The following is a 23218-nucleotide window of genomic DNA, read 5'->3' on the forward strand; positions in this document are numbered from 1 at the left end:
ACCCCTCCCCTCCCTGTCCCCTGGCCTGCCTATATCAGACCCCCACCTATGGGCTCCTCACACCTCAGGACCTGGGTGAGGGCACAGGACGGTTCCAATTCTCCGGGCCCTGCTCCACCAACCAGGGTCGTGCCCCCCCCCCCGGGGTCCCCCACCCCCGTCTCTCTTCCCGTGCTCCTCCCTGGCCCTGGGCCCCCTCACAGATTTGGGGGGGTGGCTGCTTTCTGATCAGCATTGTGGGGAGCCGCTCCATCACCCCGGCCATGCACCCTGGGGCTCCCGCAGGCCCTGGAATCTCCGAGTCAGGCCCCCGGGAGCTGTGTGCCTTTGTGAGCGGGGCGGCTGCCCATGTGCTGCGTGCCCTACACCCACGGCGGGCCAGGCCCCCCAAAAGGAGGCCCAACCACAGGCGGTTCCTACACAACCAGATCTGCAGGTGAGCGGGGGTTGGGGGGGCAGCGTGGGAGGGGGCTGGGAGGGGCCGGGGTGGGACCCAGGCCCAGACAGCGCAGAGCAAAGGGGACCCCCAGGGCCGGCTGCACCCAACGTGCATCCACGGAGTGCCGACTGTGTGCCGGCCCCAGAGGCCCATCCATAGGACGCAAAGTTCTCTGCTTTGGGAGTCCCTGGAGGTCCAGTGGTTAAGCCTCCATGCTTCCACTCAGGAGGCATGGGTTCAATCCCTGGTCTGAGAACTAAGACCCTGCATGCCGCAGGCATGGCCAGAAAAACTCTCTGCTTCATGGAGTCTGTGTTCCAGTGGGGAGGCAGCTGATAAGGGACTGTCAAAATAGAGAAGCAGGGCCTTCCCCGGCGGTCCAGGGCTTAAGCCTTCACCTTCCAGTGCAAGGGGTGCAGGTTCGGCCCCTGGGCAGGGAGTTAAGATTCCACACAGCGTGAAAGTGAAAGTGTTAGTTGCCCAGTCTCGTCCCACTCTGTGTTGCCCCACGGACTGTAGCCTGCCAGGCTCCTCTGTCCATGGGATTCTCCAGGCAAGGATACTGGGGTTCGTAGCCTTTTCCTTCTCCAGGGGATCTTCCTGACCCAGGGACCAAACCCAGGTCTCCCGCATTGCAGGCGGATTCTTTACCAGTTGAGCGGGAGGCCCAAGATCCCACATACCTTGTGACCAAAAAAAAATAAAACAAAACATAAAACAGAAGCAATATTTAACAAACTCAATAAAGACTTTAAAAAACTAAAGAAGTGAATGACATCATATGAGGCTCCAGCACTACAGGATGGTGAGTGAAAGGAACCAGACACGAAAGGTCCCCTACTGTGTGAGTCCATTGCTGTGAAGTATCCAGAATGGGCTCAGCCACAGAGCAAGAAGCAGGTTGGCAGGTGCCAGGGGCTGGGGGCTGGGCTGGGGAGACATGCCTAACAGGTGCCAGGTCTCCTGGGATGTAATGGAAAGTTCTGGAACTAATTAGAGGGGTGTTTGCATGACATCGTGAGTGTACTGAAGGCCACTGAATTGCACACTTTAAAATGGTTCCTTTTAAATACTGTGAATTTTACCTCAATTTTTACAAAGGATACGGCGTGTTCGAAGCTGGTGAGTGCTGCGGAGGGCGTGCTGGGGGTGGGCTGGCATTTTAAGAAAGGTGTCCGGGGAGGGCCTTCCTGGGGAGGGGAGGGAGGAGCCCTGCGGAGAGCAGGGGGGCAGCCCGGGAAGGGAGCGTACTGCAAAGGCCCAGAGGCACCAGGGAGCAGGCCTGGGGAGGCTGGAGCAGAGTGCAAGGGGAGGGACTCAGGTTCAAGACAGACAGGGGACTGATCTGGGGACCTTGTGGGCCTCAGAGGGACTTGGACTCTGGGCAGGGAGGTGGGGGGGGGTCTGAAAGGACCCCTCGGACTGTCGATCAGGGGTGCAGGAGGCTAGGGATGGTGGTGGCTCAGACGACGGAGGCGGGGTCCAACTCCGGGGCTGTTTGAAGGCAGCGCCTTTCTAACCCACACACCATGCACGCTTGGCCTTTCTTCTGCTCGAGCACCCCTCCCGTGGCTCCCATGGCCCTCAGTGCAGAGACTCTGCCCCGCCAGCCCCTGTTCCCCTGCCAGCCTCAGCTCCCCACCTAGCTCTGCACCATTCAGCCTCTTGCGGGGGCCACGCCTTGCCCTGTCTCCGGGCATGTGGATGGAGACCTCTGCTCCTCCGGCTCTCTGCCCAGCCTGTATGCCCGCACACCCGCCCAGCCCTGTGCTTGCCCCTCACCCTGTGACAGTGACCATTTTTTGAGGTTGCTGTGTGCCAGGTACATTGTCTTAAGGCCCCAACATATGCTAGGTCGCTTAACACTCCCACAAACCTGCACTGTAGGTTCTGTCTTTTCCCTATATTACTGACAAGAGAGCTCAGAGAGGTGCAATGACTTGTCCAAGGCTACACAGCTAGAGAGGTGAGACAACTATAGGCAGTCTGAGTCCATGCTGTGGACCACTCTGTAGTCCTGCCTGGATATAGCATCTCCGGGACTGGGTGGTGAGGGTGAGGGTGATGGTGGTGATGGTGATGAGGGTGAAGATGATGGTGATAATGATGAAGGTGACGGTGAGGATGATGGTAGTGACTGTGATGATGGTGATGGTGCTGAGGATGATGGTGATGGTGGTGATGGTGATGGTAGTGATGGTGAGGGTGAGGGTGGTGATGGTGGTGAGGATGATGAAGGTGATGATAATGGTCATGATGGATGAGGGTGATGATGGTGATGAGGATGATGGTGATGGTGGTGATGGTGATGATGGTGATGGTGGTGAGGCTGAGGGTGGTGATGGTGAGGGTGATGGTGGTGGTGGTGATGGTAGTGGTGGTGATGATGGTGATGGTGGTGAGGGTGGTGAGGGTGGTGATGATGAGGGTGATGGTGGTGATGAGGGTGATGGTGATGGTAGTGGTGGTGAGAGTGGTAGTGGTGGTGAGGGTGATGGTGGTGATGGTGAGGGTTGTGGTGGTAAGGGTGATGGTGGTGGTGGTGATGGTGATGAGGGTGATGGTGGTAATGGTGATGGTAGTGGTGGTGAGAGTGGTGGTGGTGGTGAGGGTGATGGTGGTGATGATAATGGTCATGATGGATGAGGGTGATGATGGTGATGAGGATGATGGTGATGGTGGTGATAGTGATGGTAGTGATGGTGGTGAGGGTGGTGAGGGTGGTGAGGGTGGTGATGATGAGGGTGATGATGGTGATGAGGGTGATGGTGGTGATGGTGATGGTAGTGGTGGTGAGAGTGGTAGTGGTGGTGAGGGTGATGGTGGTGATGGTGAGGGTTGTGGTGGTAAGGGTGATGGTGGTGGTGGTGATGGTGGTGGTGATGGTGATGATGGTGATGGTGGTGAGGGTGGTGAGGGTGGTGATGATGAGGGTGATGGTGGTGATGAGGGTGATGGTGATGGTAGTGGTGGTGAGAGTGGTAGTGGTGGTGAGGGTGATGGTGGTGATGGTGAGGGTTGTGGTGGTAAGGGTGATGGTGGTGGTGGTGATGGTGATGATGGTGATGAGGGTGATGGTGGTAATGGTGATGGTAGTGGTGGTGAGAGTGGTGGTGGTGGTGAGGGTGATGGTGGTGATGATAATGGTCATGATGGATGAGGGTGGTGATGGTGATGAGGATGATGGTGATGGTGGTGATGGTGATGGTAGTGATGGTGGTGAGGGTGGTGATGGTGAGGGTGATGGTGAGAGTGATGGTGGTGGTGGTGATGGTGAGGTGGTGATGAGGGTGATGGTGGTGAGGGTGATGGTGAGGTTGATGATGGTGGTGATGGTGAGGTGGTGATGAGGGTGATGGTGCTGAGGCTGAGATGATGGTAAGGATGATGGCGGTGGCAATGGAGCTAAAACCTATCAGACACTTCCCACGTGCCGGGCACTGTTCTGAGTGCTTTAGTTTTAGCCCCCGATGCCCCTTACAGTGAGCATGAGCTCAGGAACCGCTGACAGCAGCCCCAGGAGGCGGGTGCTGTCACAGTCCTCCTTTTCAGATGAGGAAACTGAGGCACAGAGCGGTGAAGTGACTTTCCCAAGCTCCTGTTTTTCTGGAGGGAGGGTGGCTCCGGGGACTTGCCCCAGGAGGGCCTGGACCACACGTGAGTGAGTGGGGGCTGCCCTGCCTGACCGCTGCTCCCCTGCTGCAAGCGGCCTTCCTCCAGTGAGCCCAGGATGGAAGACACACCTGCCCCCAAACACGGACATGCCCCATGTTCCAGAGCCGGCCTCCTCACCAACTGCTCAAGGACCCCTCCCCACCTTCAGCCCGCCCCCAGCCTGGACCCCGTGCAGATGCCTCCGGGTTCCGAGACTCCCTGCCTGTCCTCCCCGCCCCCTAGGGCCAGCCTCCGGTGGCACAGACCTCCCCACCCCCACTGCGGTTCTGCCGCAGGCTCCCCGAGGTCCTGGCCGCCCACAGTGAGCACATACCCCTGGGCACGCAGGCGCAACCGACAAGACCCAGGATACAGGCAAGCTCCCCTCCCGCCTCCCCACCCACGCCCTCCTCCTTTCTCCGGGTCCCCTCAGGCCCTGCTCCCCCGGGAACCCCCTCCCACCCACGCTAGAGACTGTTTAACTCTGTGTGAAAATTTTTCAAATCTACAGAAAAGTCAAAAGACAGCTGTCTGATGCAGCAGTTCTTTTATAGAAACTTTATTTGGCAGCTCTGGATCTCAGTTGCGGCCTGCAGCAAGGCCCTGCAGGGACCTAGCTCCCCAACCAGGGATGGAACCCGCGGCCCCTGCTTTGGAAGCACGGTGTGTCTTAGCCACTGGACCACTGGGGAAGTCCCAGCAGATACATTTTTCTAAAATTAATTAATTAACTCTTGTTTATCTTCGCAGCTGTGTGGGTTTCTCTCTAGTTGTGGTGAGCAGGGGCTCCTCTCTAGGTGCGCGCCTGGGCTTCTCATTACGGTGGCTTCTCTCCTTGGGGAGCATGGGCTTCCGGCACAGGCTCAAGGTGTGGTGCTTGGGCTTAGTCTCTCCAGGGCATGTGGGGTCTTCCCTGATCAGTAATCGAGCCTGCCGTCTTAGTCCCTGGACCATCAGGGAAGTTCCAACAGATACATTTTTTACATAAACCTTTCCCTGGAGGTTTATAACATAGCAGAAAAAAAAAATGCACACATCATCTGTGTGGAGCTTAATGAATTTTTCCTAAAGGGGACCTGCTGATAAAATCAACATTCAGATCCAGGAACAGGGCATTTCTTGCCCCCAGAGATCCTGGTGGGATCTCCTTCCCGTGAGTCACCATCCTGATGTCTCTCCCTGTTGATCAAGTTAGCCTGGTTTTGAACTTTTATTTCTATGGTGTAACGCACCCACTAAGTCTCACTGCTTTTGTTCAAAATCACGTTTTTGCATTCATCTGCCGGAACTTCCACGATCAAACACGACAGACTGGGCAGGGCAATGAGGACAACCTTCTCCTGATTCTGGAGCCCGAGGCCCCAGACCGAGGTGCTGGCGGGGAGAGGCCTCCTCCTTGCTTCTCCTGTGGTCATCCCTCTGTGCGTCCTAATCTCCTCCTGGGTTAGGAGCCACTCTGATGATGTCATTTTGACTTAATCACCTATCTAAAGACTCAATCTCCAAGTGCAGTCACGTGTTGAGGCCCTGGGTCTTCCCTGGTGGCTCAGGGGTAAAAAATCTCCCTGTGATGCAGGCGACCTGGGTTCAATCCCTGGGTCGGGAAGATTTCCCCTGGAGAAGGAAATAACAACCCACTGTAGTATCTTGCCTGGAGAATCCCATGGACAGAGGAGCCTGGCAGGCTACAGTCCCTGGGGTCGCAAAGAGTCAGACACAACTGAGCGACTTTTCACTTTCTTAGGTGCTGGGGGTTAAAACTTCAACATATCAATTTTAGGGGGACACAGTGCAGTGCATGACCCACCTCCATTGCTACTGAGTGGGTAGGAATACTGGGGGGAGACCCATGCAGTGAGTACTGCAATCATCCAGGTGGGGAGGCTGGGGACTCCAGCCAGGGGTTGGTGGAGATTCTGAGAGGGTTGGTGGAGATGCAGATTCATAGCCCTTTAGGAAGCAGAATCCATATGGCTTCAATGTTAAAGTCGCACTGCCAGTCCACAGAGTGTCTTTGTGCGGAAAAAAAATAAAATTTGTAAAGGCACCCCTTAAGGCATTTTTTACTTCTCCATGTTGGAATATGGTCAGAATAAATCTAAATACCAAACATATTGGGATTTCCTGGTGGCTCAGGGATAAAGAGTCCTCCAGCAAATGCAGAAGACATGGGTTCCATCCCTGGTCTAGAAAGATCACACAGGCCTCGGGGCAACTAAGCCCACGCACCACACTATTGAGCCTGTGCTCCAGAGCCCGGGAGCCAGGACAACTGAGCCTCACGCTGCAGCTACTGAAGCCCTTGCACCCTGGAACCTGTGCTCTGCAACCAGAGAAGCCACCGCAATGAGAAGCCCACGCTCCTCAACTAGAGAGGAGCCCTCATTTGCCTCAAGGAAGGAAGGCCCCACAGCTGTTCATAGCTTCCCTATGATGGGGTTGGAAGTGAAACAAAGGCTTAGTTAATCAGTCCTGTCCAACTCTGCGACCCTATGGACTGGAGCCCGCCAGGCTCCTCTGTCCATGGAGATTCTTCAGGCGAGAATACTGGAGTGGGTTGCCATTTTCTTCTTCAGGGAAACCTTCTCCACCCAGGGATGGAACCTGTGTCTCTTACATTGCAGGCAGATTCTTTACCATCTGAGCCACCAGGGAATCCCATGAATGGGGTTAGAGACACTGAACTGTGGGACTCAAGAAAACGGACCTGGGGCAGAGACAGTAGCATAAAGACAATGGGGAGGGAGAGAAGAGACACGTGACTACTGGGATGGCAGACGGGAGGGGATTTCTCCGTGGTCACCCCTATAACGCCCGGCTCTTTCTGCAGGCAGTTTGCCAAGATCGAAGCTGCCACCCAGCGCCTGGCCATGTCCATCCTGTCCCAGGAGGCGCCTCCCCAGAGACCGCCGCCCCAGAGGCCGCCCCCACCACCTGCATCCCCCTTCCTGGGCGTGGCCTGTGCCGTGGCGCCCACCGAGGCACCCCATGCTGGCCCCAGCCTGAGTCTCGCTGCCCTGGATGCCTCCACCCTCGACCTCTTTGAGGACATCGCGCTCCCCCCGCCGTGTCTTTCAGCGCCATCTGACCAGTCCCTCTGTGTGCTGGGCCAGCCGGCCCTGAGGCAGGACACACGGCTCTACGACCCCCTGCTCCCTCCCCCGCATTCCCTGGGGGGAGGGGAGCAGCTCTTGGCTTCTGAGGGTCGCTGGGGGGGCAGGTGGGAGGTGTCTTGTGCCTGCCCTTCTCAGGGGACCCCCGAAGGCTGGGGGACCTGCTTCCCGTGACACCCAATCACAACCCAGCCCAGGCTCCCAGACAGACCAGAGCCCCTGCCATGACAGCTCCTCAGCTGCCTGCTGGGCAGTCCCCTGTCCCATCCACACCCCTCCTGGCAACCTCTGGCCACAGGAATCCCCCCAGACTCCCGCCTCGGCCTCAAGGGTCTTCTCCCAAGTCCAGGGCCCCCAGTTCGGCCTCCGGGGTGGGGCACGGAGTGCTCTCTCCCTCCTCACCTTCTTCCTTCTTTCTGCCCAGCCCCACCTCCTTGGTGACTGTCCCTCCGGCTCCCTCTCACCCTGGTTCAGCTCTTTCTAACATCTGGTCTCCTCTTGTTTATTCCCAAAGATTTGTGGAGCGCCTACTGCATTCCAGGCCCAGATCTGGGTGTGGAGGACTCAGCAGTGAATAAAACAGACATCTCTGCCCTCATGGAGTTCACATGGCAGGGTCGGGGGTAAAGTTGGAGTCGCTGAAAATAAATGAGTACACCTATTTTTTTTAAAGGCAAGATAAATCTCCAATTTCAGATTGGTATTAGTGCTGGGAAGAAAATATTGATAGGATAGTGACCCGATCGGGTGACTCCTTGATACAGGGTGGTCAGGGAAGGCCTTCAATGACAATGAGCTGGTACTGTGAAAAAGTCTGGGGTTTCAGGCTGAGGGACCAGCCGGTGCAAAGGCCCTGAGGTGGGACGTTGGGGGCCAGCCTGGCTGGAGCGGAGTGAGCCGGAGGAGAGTGGTAAGACTGGAGGGCGGTCGAGGGGCCGAAAAGGCAGACCGTGATTTGGGAGTAGTTTGGCTTTTTTTCCAAAAGTAATGGGAAATTCTCTCTCCACCGCTTTCTCGCAAGCCCACTTCCAAGCACCATCTGAACATTAGGACCCCACCCGAGCACGCAGGTGCTGTGAGAGGGAAAACTGAGGCTCCAAGAGAACAGACTAAAGAGCGCGGAGAGGGAGGGACTTCTTGGCTTGTCGCGCCTTCAGCCCTTTCCTGGAAAGTGCGTGGGTGTCTCTGTAAGCTTCAGTCTCTAGCTAGAAGGGCCAGGTTCGGACCCAAGTCCTGCCCCTGCGCCGCTGTCGTTCGAACTTGACAGCCCGGCTGCTCGCGACCCACCAACCTCTGGGGCTGCAGTTCCAAGTTCTCTGTACCCTTTAGACCGCCAGCACGCCTTTCGCGGCTCCCCATTGGCCCGACGCCCTGCCTTTCTCCTGGACGGGCCAATCACGCTCTCAAGACGGACAGCCTGGCCCACCGCCCCGGGGAGAGGCGGGGGGGAAGCGGCGCTCGTGGATTGGCTGCCAGCGGCAGAGCTAGGCGAGTGCCTATTGGGCGGATCGGCTCGGGAGGCGGGACGCGGAGGGCGCGGGGTGGGGCTCCCAGTCCAGAAGGTGAGAAACGTTGACCCGGCCTGCGGACCCCGCCGGTGGAGCCGAGCTGCGTGAGTCCGACGGCAGCGGGTGAGTGACTGCAGGCCTCACTTGCGGAGGGCAGGCCCGGATCCCTCCGGCGCCTTCCGGGTAAGGCCCCGCTGGCGCTGCGGTGGGACCGACCTCCCCGCCTGCCTCTGCGGGGACCGAGGCTCCGCGGGGCCATCCGGGGCCGAGGGGACGCGGACGGGGCAGGACTCCTGCCCGCGCCCGACACAAGTGGCCAGGGCCGATTCCACCCTCCGCGCCGAGTGCCTGCATCACTCCTGCTCGGCGGGTGTTTCCCCAAGAAGGAAACAGGCGTGAAGCTTGAGGGTCACACAGCCAGCGAGGCTGGGCTGTGGACGCACGCCCCCCGGGCCACCTCGAGGGGGTCTCAACAGACCGATTCGCTCCGCAGGTGGCCGCCCATCGTAGGCCGCTCCTCCGCCCGACCTCGGGCTTCCTCTGCCTCGAGCTGCGTTCTGGATCCTCACCACTCCCCTAGAGCACCCCCAAACTCTGTCTCCAGCCCCGACCCCGCCCCAACGTGTTTCATCTCCTCTGCCTCAATCAGGTGGGCTCGCCAAGGAATTAGCCCACCCTCTGCCGACTGGAAACCAGGCCCGCCTACCCCCTCCTCTCCGTCCCCGCTACCTGGACTGGACCTTGCCCTCCCGGCCTCCACCTCCAGTCCAGCCCCACAGGCGGCCAGCGAGGCCTCCCTGTTTTCTATTTTCAAAACTTTCTTGTGGAAGTTTATTACATGTGTAGGGATAAGTACAAATCACAGATACACAGCTCACATAACTTCACAAAGAGTGTGTGAACAGCATACAAACACAAAAACCAAACAACCCCCATGCAAGGTCCCAGCCCCTCCTTCATTACTGCTGCCCAAGGACAACCATTATCGTGACTTTAATGCCACAGATGGGTTTGGCTAGGTTCTTGCCTTATGTAAACGTTTTACTGTATTGTATTCACTGTATTGTAGTTTACTGTATTGTGTTTACCTGACTGGACAACCTGTTTACACACTGTCAAAATTTAAGAGCAACAGAGTCATACACACAGTGGTCAAACATCCTTCACACTCTGCCCCTCAGAGACCTGTCACTGCAGAAAAAGCTGCTCGCCAGAGAGCAAATACAGATTGCAAATACAGATTGCATCAGTAGGCAAGATTTTTTTTTTTTTTCCTTCTTGCATTTTGGCACAAATGGGAGCATTGTTTACACACACTGTTTGTTCTGTCCCCACCCCCCACCCGGTTAACATCTCTCAGACACTTCTCCACGTTGTTACTTAAAGGTCTTCCTTGTGATTACCAGTGCCCTAACCCTGGATGTTTGGGTTTATTTCTGTTCTTTTGCTCAGGGAGGGGTCTCATAGTGAATAACCCTGTCCCATAAAGAATAACATGTTACTGCACAGGCATGTCTGTAGGGTAAGCACTTAGGCTAAACACTTAGTGTGAGTTCTCTGGGTCACAGGGTTTGTGAATCTGTAATTTTGAGAACTGGGGGCACACGGTTCTCCCTAGGGGGTGCTTGCTGCCGTTTACACTCCTACCAGCCCAAAGGGGAGCTCCTGCAGAAGCCTGGCACAGGCTTTCCTACATTCCAGCGCTCCGCCCGCTCCTGACCGTGTCCCTCCGTCTGTTGGGGGAGTTACCATCAGGAACCAGAGTGAGGAGAGCTCTCCAGGTGGAGCAGCTGCCTGGGCCAAGGCCCTGAAGGGGGATGTAGCAGTCTGGCGCCTGTGGGAGGAGGGTACCCCTTAGTCTTGAGGACAGAGAAAAGCCAGGAGGCCTGGAGAGCTGAGGTGGGGTGACAGGGTCAGCTCTGTGTTTTCAGAAAGATTGCTCGCTCTCCACTTTCTCCGGGAGAACTCTGCCAAGACAGAGTAGCTTCCCCAGAAATCCTCACCCTGGCCACAGCTGTGATTACACAATGAAGTAACACAGTGTGGTTTCATTTTTGAGGGAGTTTCCCTTCCATTTGTATTTCGAGACAAAATTCCCACTGCATAAAATCCACCATGTTAGCCATCCACTAGGTTTTAAACTTTAGATATGACACATGTAGGAAACATTTTCAGTGGTAGATGTGCTCAATTTAAAGAATAACCAAAACCAGCTGTGGGACTCCCCGCCTGACACTAAGACTTGCCCTGAGCGAGGGTCGGCCAGCTTGCCCTCCACTGGGTGCCCGGGCTGCAGGGCCTTAGTTTCCTAAATAAACTAACAAATAAGTGAGTGACAGGCAGAGATGGGGGGAGCTGCAGACACAAGCCAGGACTCCCCATTTGTGCAGCAGTTCGGGGAACCAGAGACACAAGTCTCTGGGAACATGGGCTGGGACCGTGAGATTCAGGGTGTCCAGGGCCCTGATGGGGAGAGGGGACAGTCACCCCTCTAGTCCCCGCAGCACCTCCGCCTTCATGGACCCCTCCCCCGTACCTCAGTGTCCTCCGCTTTAAAAGGGCTGCTGGCCAGGTGGCTCTACCAGTGCTCCCCTTAATTTTTACATTGCTTGCTTTCTTTGTTTTTTCTATTTATTTTTATTAGTTGGAGGGCTTTCTTTCTTTTTAATGGTGCGAGGGACTTCCCTGGAGGCCCAGGGGGTTAAGACTGTGCCTCCAATGCTGGGGGCACGGGTGCCATTCTTGGTTGGGGAACACATGCCACACAGTCAGAAATTAAACAAAATAAAAATAATTCAAAAAATTAAATTGTGCCAAAATACACATGACCTAAAATTTACCATCCTGACCATTTTAAAGTATACAATTAAGAGGCATTTTGTATGTTCCTAATATTGTGCACCCAGCACTGCTATCTGGTTCCAAAACATTTCCATCTCCCCAGATGGAAACCCCATGCCCCTCTTCAGTCTCTCCTCTGCGCCCCCCGCCTCAGCCTGCTCCGTCTCAGTGGACGGTCCAGGTAAATGGATCCATGTAAAGGGACTCCTGCTCTGTGCTGTGACTCGACAGCATCACGGTGAGGAAATCCGCGCCATAGCATGTCCGTGCTCCTTTCCTTTTCGTGGCCGAATACTCCTCCACGCCGCGGGTACCCCAGCCTTTCATTCTAAGACCCCAAGGCGGCGGGGTTCAGCTAGTGAGTCTCACGCGTGGGCAAACTGCATTCAGAGAGGCAGTCAGACCTGAGGGATCGCAGGGCGGGGGCGGGGGGGGGGGTGCAGCTTTGCCTCAGGACCGCATCCCGACCCCTCAGGAGCTGGCCGTGCCCTCCGGCTGGACACTTCAGAGCCTCAGTCTCCCGCAGGCTGCAGGAGGGTCACAGTGGGAGTCTAGGGTGTGAGTGCGTGGACCCCGGACATGCAGAGAAGCCCCCTCTGAGCCTAACTGCACTCCCTGGGCCCCTCTGCCACCCCAGGACATGGCAGCTGCGAGGCCCGCGTTGGGCCGCGTCCTCCCTGGATCTTCCATACTCTTCCTGTGCGACATGCAGGAGAAGTTCCGCCACGTTGTGTACTTCCGCCAAATCGTCTCTGTGGCTGCGCGCATGCTCAAGGTACAGCGCTCCTCCCTCAGACCCGGGGGTACAGACCCCCAGGCCCTCCTCCCTCAGACCCCGGGGTCCAGGCCCCACACCTCCCCCCTCAGACCTGAGGGTCCAGACCCCCAGACCATCCTCCCTCAGACCCGGGGGTCCAGCCCCCACACCTCCTCCCTCAGACCCGGTGGTCCAGGCCCCACACCTCCCCCCTCAGACCCCGGGGTCCAGGCCCCACACCTCCTCCCTCAGACCCGGGGGTCCAGACCCCCAGACCCTCCTCCCTCAGACCAAGAGTCCAGGCCCCCGGCCCCTCCCCGCTCAGACCCCGGGGTCCAGGCCCCACACCTCCTCCCTCAGACCCGGGGGTCCAAGCCCCACACCTCCCCCCTCAGACCCCGGGGTCCAGCCCCCACACCTCCTCCCTCAGACCTGAGGGTCCAGACCCCCAGACCATCCTCCCTCAGACCCCGGGGTCCAGCCCCCACACCTCCTCCCTCAGACCCGGTGGTCCAGCCCCCACACCTCCTCCCTCAGACCCGGGGGTCCAGCCCCCACACCTCCTCCCTCAGACCCCGGGGTCCAGCCCCCACACCTCCTCCCTCAGACCCGGGGGTCCAGCCCCCACACCTCCTCCCTCAGACCCCGAGGTCCAGCCCCCACACCTCCTCCCTCAGACCCCGGGGTCCAGCCCCCACACCTCCTCCCTCAGACCCGGGGGTCCAGGCCCCACACCTCCTCCCTCAGACCCGGGGGTCCAGACCCCCAGACCCTCCTCCCTCAGACCAAGAGTCCAGGCCCCCGGCCCCTCCCCGCTCAGACCCCGGGGTCCAGGCCCCACACCTCCCCCCTCAGACCCCGGGGTCCAGGCCCCACACCTCCTCCCTCAGACCTGAGGGTCCAGACCCCCAGACCATCCTCCCTCAGACCCCGGGGTCCAGCCCCCACACCTCCTCCCTCAGACCCGGTGGTCCAGCCCCCACACCTCCTCCCTCAGACCCCGGGGTCCAGACCCCCAGACCCTCCTCCCTCAGACCAAGAGTCCAGGCACCCGGCCCCTCCCCGCTCAGACCCCGGGGTCCAGGCCCCACACCTCCTCCCTCAGACCTGAGGGTCCAGACCCCCAGACCATCGTCCCTCAGACCCCGGGGTCCAGCCCCCACACCTCCTCCCTCAGACCTGGGGGTCCAGACCCCCAGAGCCTCCTCCCTCAGACCAAGAGTCCAGGCACCCGGCCCCTCCCCGCTCAGACCTCAGGGTCCAGGCCCCACACCTCCTCCCTCAGACCTGAGGGTCCAGACCCCCAGACCATCCTCCTTCAGACCCGGGGGTCCAGCCCCCACACCTCCTCCCTCAGACCTGGGGGTCCAGCCCCCACACCTCCTCCCTCAGACCCCGGGGTCCAGCCCCCACACCTCCTCCCTCAGACCCCGGGGTCCAGCCCCCACACCTCCTCCCTCAGACCCGGGGGTCCAGCCCCCACACCTCCTCCCTCAGACCCCGGGGTCCAGCCCCCACACCTCCTCCCTCAGACCCGGTGGTCCAGCCCCCACACCTCCTCCCTCAGACCCGGGGGTCCAGACCCCCCGACCCTCCTCCCTCAGACCAAGAGTCCAGGCCCCCGGCCCCTCCCCGCTCAGACCTCAGGGTCCAGGCCCCACACCTCCTCCCTCAGACCTGAGGGTCCAGACCCCCAGACCATCCTCCTTCAGACCCGGGGGTCCAGCCCCCACACCTCCTCCCTCAGACCCGGGGGTCCAGCCCCCACACCTCCTCCCTCAGACCCCGGGGTCCAGCCCCCACACCTCCTCCCTCAGACCCGGGGGTCCAGCCCCCACACCTCCTCCCTCAGACCCGGGGGTCCAGCCCCCACACCTCCTCCCTCAGACCCCGGGGTCCAGCCCCCACACCTCCTCCCTCAGACCCCGGGGTCCAGCCCCCACACCTCCTCCCTCAGACCCCGGGATTCAGCCCCCACACCTCCTCCCTCAGACCCGGGGGTCCAGCCCCCACACCTCCTCCCTCAGACCCCGGGGTCCAGCCCCCACACCTCCTCCCTCAGACCCCGGGGTCCAGCCCCCACACCTCCTCCCTCAGACCCCGGGGTCCAGCCCCCACACCTCCTCCCTCAGACCCGGAGGTCCAGCCCCCACACCTCCTCCCTCAGACCCAGGGCTCCAGACCCCCGGCCCCTCCCCCCTCAGACCCGGGGGTCCAGGCCCCACACCTCCCCCCTCAGACCCGGGGGTCCAGCCCCCACACCTCCTCCCTCAGACCCGGGGCTCCAGACCCCCGGCCCCTCCCCCCTCAGACCCGGGGGTCCAGGCCCCACACCTCCCCCCTCAGACCCGGGGGTCCAGCCCCCACACCTCCTCCCTCAGACCCGGGGCTCCAGACCCCACACCTCCCCCCTCAGACCCGGGGGTCCAGGCCCCACACCTCCCCCCTCAGACCCGGGGGTCCAGGCCCCACACCTCCTCCCTCAGACCCGGGGCTCCAGACCCCAGACCCTCCTCCCTCAGACCCGGGGCTCCAGGCCCCACACCTCCTCCCTCAGACCAGGAGTCCAGGCCCCTGACTCCTCCCCCCTCAGACCCGGGGGTCCAGGCCCCACACCTCCCCCCTCAGACCCGGGGGTCCAGGCCCCACACCTCCCCCCTCAGACCCGGGGGTCCAGGCCCCACACCTCCCCCCTCAGACCCCGGGGTCCAGCCCCCACACCTCCTCCCTCAGACCCAGGGCTCCAGACCCCCGGCCCCTCCCCCCTCAGACCCGGGGGTCCAGGCCCCACACCTCCTCCCTCAGACCAGGAGTCCAGACCCCAGACCCTCTTCCCTCAGACCCGGGGGTCCAGGCCCCACACCTCCCCCCTCAGACCCGGGGGTCCAGGCCCCACACCTCCCCCCTCAGACCCGGGGGTCCAGCCCCCACACCTCCCCCCTCAGACCCGGGGGTCCAGCCCCCACACCTCCCCCCTCAGACCCGGGGCTCCAGACCCCACACCTCCCCCCTCAGACCCGGGGGTCCAGGCCCCACACCTCCCCCCTCAGACCCGGGGGTCCAGGCCCCACACCTCCCCCCTCAGACCCGGGGGTCCAGGCCCCACACCTCCCCCCTCAGACCCCGGGGTCCAGCCCCCACACCTCCTCCCTCAGACCCAGGGCTCCAGACCCCCGGCCCCTCCCCCCTCAGACCCGGGGGTCCAGGCCCCACACCTCCTCCCTCAGACCAGGAGTCCAGACCCCAGACCCTCCTCCCTCAGACCCGTGGCTCCAGGCCCCAGCCCCTCTGGGCTCAGACCTTCACTCCTCCGCCCCTCACCCCAGGTGGCCCGGCTGCTGAACGTGCCAGCCGTGCTGACTGAGCAGTACCCGCAGGGCCTGGGCCCCACGGTGCCCGAGCTGGGCGCTCAGGACCTGCAGCCGCACTTCAAGACCTGCCTCAGCATGGTGCCTGCGGTGCAGCAGGAGCTGGACGCTCGGCCCCAGCTGCGCTCCGTGCTCCTCTGTGGCTTAGAGACACAAGCCTGCATCTTGGTGAGACCCCCACTGACGCTTGGGACCTCCTTTCCACCTGGGACCTCCCCACCCTGAAAACCCAGAACCCTGGACACTCCCCTCCCTGACCCGTGGCTCCCCTCCTGACCTGGGACCTTCACCTACACTCAGGACCCCCTGGGCTTTCATCCTGCGAGGATCCCGCTATAATCCCCACCCCTCCTGCCCTGATCCGCCCTCATCCCACCCTGGCCCCCGTCTCCTGGCTGGGGTGGCCCTGACCTCTCTCTGCCCCTAGCAAACGGCCCTGGACCTCCTGGATCGCGGGCTGCAGGTCCACGTGGTGGTGGACGCCTGTTCCTCCCGGAGGTGAGCGTCTTCTCAGGGGTGGGGTGCGTGTGGGTTGGGTTTGGGCCACCCAGGGAGAACCCGGGGGCGGATCCTTGCTGAGTTCATCGGGTGTCTGGGCGTGCAGACCGAGATGCCGACACCCTCTCCCTCACCCCCTCAGCCAGGTGGACCGGCTGGTGGCGCTGTCCCGGATGCGCCAGAGCGGCGCCTTCCTCTCCACCAGCGAGGGGCTCATTTTGCAGCTCGTGGGCGACGCCGCCCACCCTCAGTTCAAGGAGGTACTGGGCCCCCCCACACCCGACCTCCCCCTTCTCCCACGCAAACAGCAAATGCCTTTCCAGCTCCCACGGTACAGCGGCAGAATACATCCGGGAATATAGCGGCTGCCGCCCCCAGGGGAGACTGCAGGTCAACACCATACATCCAGGAGCAGAGAAGCCGGCTGACCCTAAGCGCTGTAGAGAGAAAGCAGGGGAGGGGCCGGGTGTGCCAGGACGGGTTGCTGAGGGCGGTCCAGAGGCCTCCCAGAAGAAGGGGACTTTAGAGGGAGGTGGAGATGGAAGGGAGCCACAGGGACCCTGTCCACAGCGCCCCCGGGCCCTTCCCCAGCATCCCTCCTCCTCCTCCAGTCTTTGACACTCAGGTCCAGCCTCCACAGCCACCACTCACGTGGACTTCCCAGTACCCAGGTCTGACTGGGTAGCCCACGGCTTCGCACCTTGGCCCTTAGAGTAATGGAATATGCCAATATCCCAGTCCTCTGAGGTCTGCCCCTTCTCCTCTTAGATCAGGTCTGTTGAGCATTTACTGAGCACCTACTGTGTGCCAGCCAGTGTGGCAGGTCCAGGGGCAATCGCAGAAAAAGACAATCTGTATTCAGTTTCACATGGCGGCCAGGAGCTGGGGAGGGAATCTGTGGGGTGTGTGAGAGATGAGATGGGGGCCTGCCGCACAGAGGCCCCTCCTGGGGGTGGCCTTAAAGCGGAGACCTGACTGGGGGCAGTCAGCAACCGGTCATCCGAAAAGCATTCTTGGCAGAGTGGACAGCTAGGGCAGAAGCCTGGACGTGGGACTAAACTTGACTTATTCAAGGAACCACGGCAGGGCACGGTGAGCTCAGGGTGGAGGAGGGGCGGGAGGCGGGGAGGAGCCAGAGCAGAGCCTTCCTAAAGGTTTTGTCGGGGTTGCACCTGGGAGCTGGACACTGTCAGATCTGTGTGCCATGCTGGGCGGCTCATGGACATGGGGTAGGAAGGAGGGAAACGAGGGTGGAGGCAGCAGGATTACAGGCCTGGCTCACTTTTATTTTGTAACTTCTGTAGGTTAGCATGAGAGGACTTGGTGGTGGGCGCAGTGCGTGAAAAGGTGGCCCAGAGAGGCTTCAGGTTGAGCACGGCTGCTGAGGCTGTGTGCTGATGGGGGAGGGGGTGGAAGGTCAAATGACCACCAGCATCTAAGAAGCAGTTGCATAAGTGCCTCCAGAGTTGAGGCGCAAGGCATGGGCTGGACCTGAGAGTTGAGAGGGGAGATTACTTAAGAAGCAGGAAGCCCCAGGAGAGTCAGTCACCCTCAGTGGTCGAAGCTGCCAAGGTGGGCCCAGGCGACAGATGATCAGGCACTAACCCTGGTAGCTGTGGTGAAAGGGAGCTCACTCACCAGCAAAAGTCTTGAGGGGAGGGGGCGGTTAGTTTGGCCAGTTACTGCCGGGGGCGGGGGGCGGCCAGGGAAATGAAAATGGATCTGTCGTGGAGACGGGAACCCCTGACTCCCCCCTACAGGTCCAGAAGCTCATCAAGGAGCCCAGCCCCGATAGCGGACTGCTGGGCCTTTTCCAAGACCAGAACCCCCTCTTCCGCTGACCTCGCCACCCTGCGCTGAGCGGAGACACCCTCTTCTCCTGTCCTCGGGACTCTGGCAGGCGCTCTTTCTCCCCCCGTCGCCGGGTCCCGAGAGTGGTGCAGTCCACCGGGAGAGCCGCCCCCTTGGGAGGGCGGTGGGTGCCGCCTTCCCATTGGGCCGCAGCTCCCGGAAATGCAAATGAGGCTCCCGGAGCCGGGCGAGGGTTGGTCGAGCCGGGTTGGAGGCGGGGCTCGGCCCCGGGCCACTCCAAGGGGCGGCGTGGGGGAGAGCGTCACAGGCTGTGTGGGACCCGCTCGCGGAAAATAAACACTGATGTGACTGTGGGCCGAACCATTCTTGTTCTGGGGGGTGTCCCGGGGGCGACCGGGGCCCGCGGGCGGCGGGGGAAGAGGGGTCCCCGGCAGGTGGGGAGGAGGTGGTGCCTCCGCTCAACTCCGAGCCGGCGGCGCGAGGCAAAGGCGAGGGCGGCCACTCACATCTGCACCGCAGCCGGCGCGCATCTGCCCGCAAAGGGACTGCCGGCCCGGGTCCCCGACACGTTGCCGGCCGCCCCCCAGGCAGCGCGCGCGCACACGCCCAGCCGGGTTGGCTCGCAGACACGCGCTCGCTCTGCCTCCCCCGGCCGGCCCCCTACGTCGCCGCCACCCCCCGACTCCCCCTGGGTCCCGCATCCGGAAAGTGAGGTGAGCGCGGCCGCACCCCGGTGCGGAGGGGGAAACTGAGGCAGGAGGGAGTTGGGGACGCGGAGGAAGGAAGAGACAGGCATGCGGATGAATGGATGGACGGATGGATGGGAAGGACAGATAGCTTCATCTGAGTGGTCCCTGCTCCCCTAAGACGCAGGAGCCCGGGGATCCGCATGGGGGCTCCCAGAATTCTACAGCCCCCTTGGAAATCTGGGAGTCAGGACTCAACGAGCCCCCCAGCCAGGGCCCCTCAGCCCTTTTAGATTCTCAGGCTCCCCCACCCCCACCCCGCAACCTTTGGGGGCCCAAGAAGGCAATCCGAGTCCCCCAGTCCCCCGGCGTCAGAGCTCTCAGCGAGACCGCCCCCACTGGGGAATCAGAGCATCTCCCCCCGGCCCCCCGCCCCTGGATCCCAGACCTCGCTCAGAAGGCCGGGTCACCGGACCCCGCGTCAGAGCGCCCAGGGCCCTGTCTCCACAGGGACCTAGGAGTCCCTGCTTCCCCCTCCTCCAGGAACCCCTGGGACTGGGCGCCAGCGCCCCCGGCCCCCGCCTTCCGGATCCAGGTGTCCCCCCTCCTCAGCCCCCAGCCTGAAGCCTCGCGTCTCGGAGGCCGCGCTCGCGTCGCCATGGCAACAGGAGTCTATTTTGCGCTGGGAACACACAGCTCCCGTCGCAGCGCGCCCCCACCCCGCCCCTCTAACCCGAGCCTGAGTGAGAGTGAGGGCCCGGGGAGGAAGATGGGTGGTCCGGGTCGGGGGCGCACAGAGACACTCACAGGGTCAGAGATCTGTAGACAGCAAACCTGGGAAAGAGACAGAGATGGAGACACGCAGACGGAGGTAGAGGGAGACGGGGATGTGAAGAGAAGAGACTGGCGGGCCAGAGGGGAGGAGGGAATGCTCGCACGCGGAGGAGACGTGGGGCAGAGACGGCCGGATGCAGAGATGCGCTGAGACACGTGGAGAGAGCCGGACTAAGAGAGCCCGTGACCCCGGGCACCGCCCCGCAGAAATGAGACTGGCCGGCGGGCCGAGGGAGGGGCAGTGGGGCGAGATCCCGGGAGGAGGTCAGGACCGGGAGACGCAGAGACTCGCAGAGACAGAGAGCGGACGGGAAGGCCTAGGCACCCGGGCGGGCCGCGGGGGATGCGTGGGAACCGGCCGCGTCTTTCCCTCAAACCCCGGCCCCCGGGCGGCGAGCTGGAGGCGGGGCCGGGTCCCTCCACCCCGCCGCCCCCGCCGGGAGCTGGGATCCCCGCCTCCCGCCCGGACCCCTGCGGCCGGGTCCGCCTCCTCTTGAACCCGGATCCCCCTCCTACTGCCTGCTCTTCACATCCCTACCCCAAACCCACCCTCAACTCCAGACATTCCCGGGAGGCCCGCCTGCCTTTCGCCTTCGGACCCCCGCACCCTCAGCGCCCACCTGCCCACCCCTCTCCACCGCCCCGCAGCCCGAGATCAGGCTTCTGACTTTCTCTGGGTCTCCTCCCTCTGCGGGTCTGTCCTCCTTCTCTGGCTCTCTCTTTCCTTCTCTCTCGCTCTCCTTCGATCCCCAGTTCTCCGGGTCTTTTCTCCCCGTCACTGCTCGCCCTCCGGGCCTGTGCCCTCCCAGGTGTCTGTCCTCTTTTCTTTGAATATTCTTTGACTATCTTCAGTTTCTTTGAAGGGAGAAGAATATCCCTCTTCTTCATCTCTGTTCTTCTCTTCCTGGGTCTCCGTCCCTCTCCCCGCGGCTCCGTTTCTCTCCCTGAGTCTCTCTATGGGTTTCTGTCTCCCTCTCTCTAACCCTCTGCCCTCACCCTCATCCTGTTCTCATTCTCTGCTCCCAGGCATCTCACGAGGCAGTCCTTGCCCCCCACCCCCAGCCCAGCTGACAGGGTCAGGAGAGGGGTGGGCTGGTGAGGTGTGGGACGCAGTGCTGGCAGGGCAGCAGGGGGAGGACGGGGTTCTCCAGAAGCGCAGGGACCCTGTCTCACACTGGCTCCCCAAGCTCTGTGCCCACATCTGTTATCTCTCAGCTCCTGGACTAGGATCCTGGGTTCTGGCCCTGAGCTGCTGGCTGTGCCCGGGGCAGGGAGGGAGAAGACGGCTTGGGGGGAGGAGGAGGATCGTGCCTTCCTGTGTGTGTGTGTGTCCGGGAGGGGGTGCTGTCTGGGCGTGTCTGACGGAGGGTCACATGCCTGCTTCTAGACGCTCCACCGTGGGGTTTGCACTGGCGTGTGTACCCACGAGGCTGCCTGTCTGGCTGGGATACAAGCGTCCATGGTCTACGGGCGGTGGGCAGCGTGTCCAGGTGCAGCTGGCTGGGGCGGGTCTCTGGCCATGTCCTGGAGCTGTGTGTGGTCCCAGGGTGTCGTGGTGTCTGAGACTGTGTCTGACTGTTGGGTGCTGTGGGCAGGAAGGCCCACAGACGCAGGGCTGTGTGTCCACAGGGAGCTGTACTGCATGTGTGTTGGGAGGAGGCTCGGGTGTGCTACCAGGATGATACTGGGTGTTCTTGCGTGTTGTGTCTGAGACACCACGTGGGTGCCCTGTATTCTGTGTCACTGTGACACAAGCTCTGTTATGTGTCCGTGCATAGTTCTGTGAGGCAGAGGAAGAGCCGGTCCCCTGTGTCTGTGCATCTGGCCCAGTGTCGGCAGGGGTAGGTGCTGCAGGGCAAGAGGTGGGACGCAGGAGCGAGAGGCTCTGGGGCCCCGCTGACAGAGGGGCCGTGTGTGTGTGTGGCTGGGCCTGAGGGATTGTATGCCCCCGCTCCTCCTGCCCCACTCCCTGGAGCTGTCAATGACCAGGAGTTGGAATTTCCCTGGGAATGCGCCTGTGTGTGAAGTTGGAGGGGACCACAGCACTCTGTCAGCAGAGGGAGAAATTCTGTGATGGAGCCCCACCGGAGGCTTGGCACAGCACAGGCACCGAGCCTGCAAACTACTGGCCCATGTGGGGCAGCCCTTGGCCCTGTGCAGCTCCCCAGCATCTGTGATTTAGCAGGCAGATGGCACCCTTGTGTGTGTTTGGAAGGAGTGCCCCTTCCCACAGATGGATGCCTCCCCACCAGCATGCCTTGGGAAGGAGAGCCAGTCTCTCTGCCAGACCCTCTTGTGCAGTGCACAACCTGCCCAACCGTACGCAGCAGCCCTTGTGTGAATGAAGGAATCCACTTCGTCACGTGCATCTGTCACTCTCCGAAGGGCTATGTCTGCGAGCATGAAGGCCCGCATTTCTCTGTGTGGAATAGAGGCATCCACAATCTATGGGCGGCAGTGCCCTGAGTTCAAAATCTAGCTGTCACACCATCTGATGTATATCAGTTGTTTCTTTTGTTTCTTAACTGTAGTAAAATATATGTAACACAAAATTTACCATTTAAAGTGTACAGGTCAATAGTATTTAATGATGTTGTGTGACTACCATCACTGTCTAGTTCCAGAACATTTTCATTACCCTCAAGGGAGGCCCTGCCCCCACTGAGCAGTCAGCTCCTCTTCCCAGCTGCCCTCAGCCCCAGGCAACCACTTATCAGCTTCCGTCTGCATGGATGTGACTGTTGTGGACATTTCATCTCAATGTAATCATCGATATGTGACTTTTTGTGTCTGGCTTTTCTCTCTGAACGTCCTCGAGGTTCTTCAGGATGTAGAATGTATCGGTGCTCCATCCCTTTCATGGCTGAGTATTATTCCACTGAATGGCTAGACCGCATTTTGTTTACCATTTGTCAACTGATGGGCACTTGGGTGGTCTTCCATTTGGGGCTGTCGTAAACCATGCTGCTAAGGACATTCATGTTTTCAACTCTTTGGGGCAGATTCCTAGGAATGGAACTCCTGGGTCATGTGGTAACTCTAATTGTGTGTGTGTGTGTGTGCTGGGCCACGTCCTGCTGCATGCAGGATCTTAGTTCCCAGGCAGGGACAGAGCCTGTGACTCCGGCATTGGGAGCACAGACTGTCGACCAGCGGCCCACCAGGGAAGTCCCTACATGTTTAACTCCGGAGGAGCTGCCGAAGTGCTCTCCGGAGTGTGGGCCACGGCACTTCTCAGATCACAGTGACGCAGCGGGCGGGGGCGTCCAGAAAGCAGTGAGCAGGGGGTGCAGGACAGGGGCCAGAGCAGAGCTCAAAGGGAAGGTTGAGGCCCCATGGGGACGCGGGCGGCGCCTCAGCCTCCCACAGCCCTCTCCGCATCCCAGCCCCCAGCAGCCTTTGATAATGCCGTGGAGCCGAGATACACGTGCACTCAATGGGGAGGAACAAAGGGTAAAAATAACAGCGAACAGACATCTATTAAACTAGTCCCACCCACCCACCCTCACTCCCACCTCCTCACGCTGCTTTTATTTCTTCATGGCCTCCTTCATAATTTCTTAGTGTTTCTTCATAATAGTTTTCAACGTGTATCCCATTGATACGTGTCTGTGTACTGGCTTTGTCTCCGTGCCAGAATGCAAGCCCCATAAAAGACAGAGGCGGAACCCTGCAGTTCACCCACCACTGTCCCCTCAGCCTGAGTAC

The 23218-nt window shown here is 60.8% G+C and overlaps 2 protein-coding genes and 1 pseudogene across 2 annotated transcripts; 2 read left to right on the forward strand and 1 right to left on the reverse strand.

The window, feature by feature from the left end:
• Positions 1–263: 263 nt before the first annotated feature.
• C4H19orf85 (chromosome 4 C19orf85 homolog) lies at positions 264–7380 on the forward strand. Its single transcript, XM_061140645.1, has 2 exons — positions 264–436; positions 6924–7380. Exons 1-2 carry the CDS (start codon positions 264–266, stop codon positions 7378–7380), a joined length of 630 nt encoding a protein of 209 aa, XP_060996628.1.
• On the reverse strand, positions 1526–3713 carry LOC133052445 (uncharacterized; annotated as a pseudogene).
• A 1328-nt stretch (positions 7381–8708) lies between the features above and the next one.
• Positions 8709–18343, forward strand: ISOC2 (isochorismatase domain containing 2). The gene is made up of 6 exons (XM_061140265.1): positions 8709–8837; positions 12193–12330; positions 15639–15848; positions 16108–16178; positions 16321–16438; positions 17939–18343. Exons 2-6 carry the CDS (start codon positions 12196–12198, stop codon positions 18017–18019), a joined length of 615 nt encoding a protein of 204 aa, XP_060996248.1. The 5' UTR covers positions 8709–8837; positions 12193–12195; the 3' UTR covers positions 18020–18343.
• The last annotated feature ends 4875 nt before the right edge of the window (positions 18344–23218 follow it).

The sequence above is a fragment of the Dama dama genome, chromosome 4 (genome assembly GCF_033118175.1).
Source record: "Dama dama isolate Ldn47 chromosome 4, ASM3311817v1, whole genome shotgun sequence".
Taxonomy (NCBI): domain Eukaryota; kingdom Metazoa; phylum Chordata; class Mammalia; order Artiodactyla; family Cervidae; genus Dama; species Dama dama.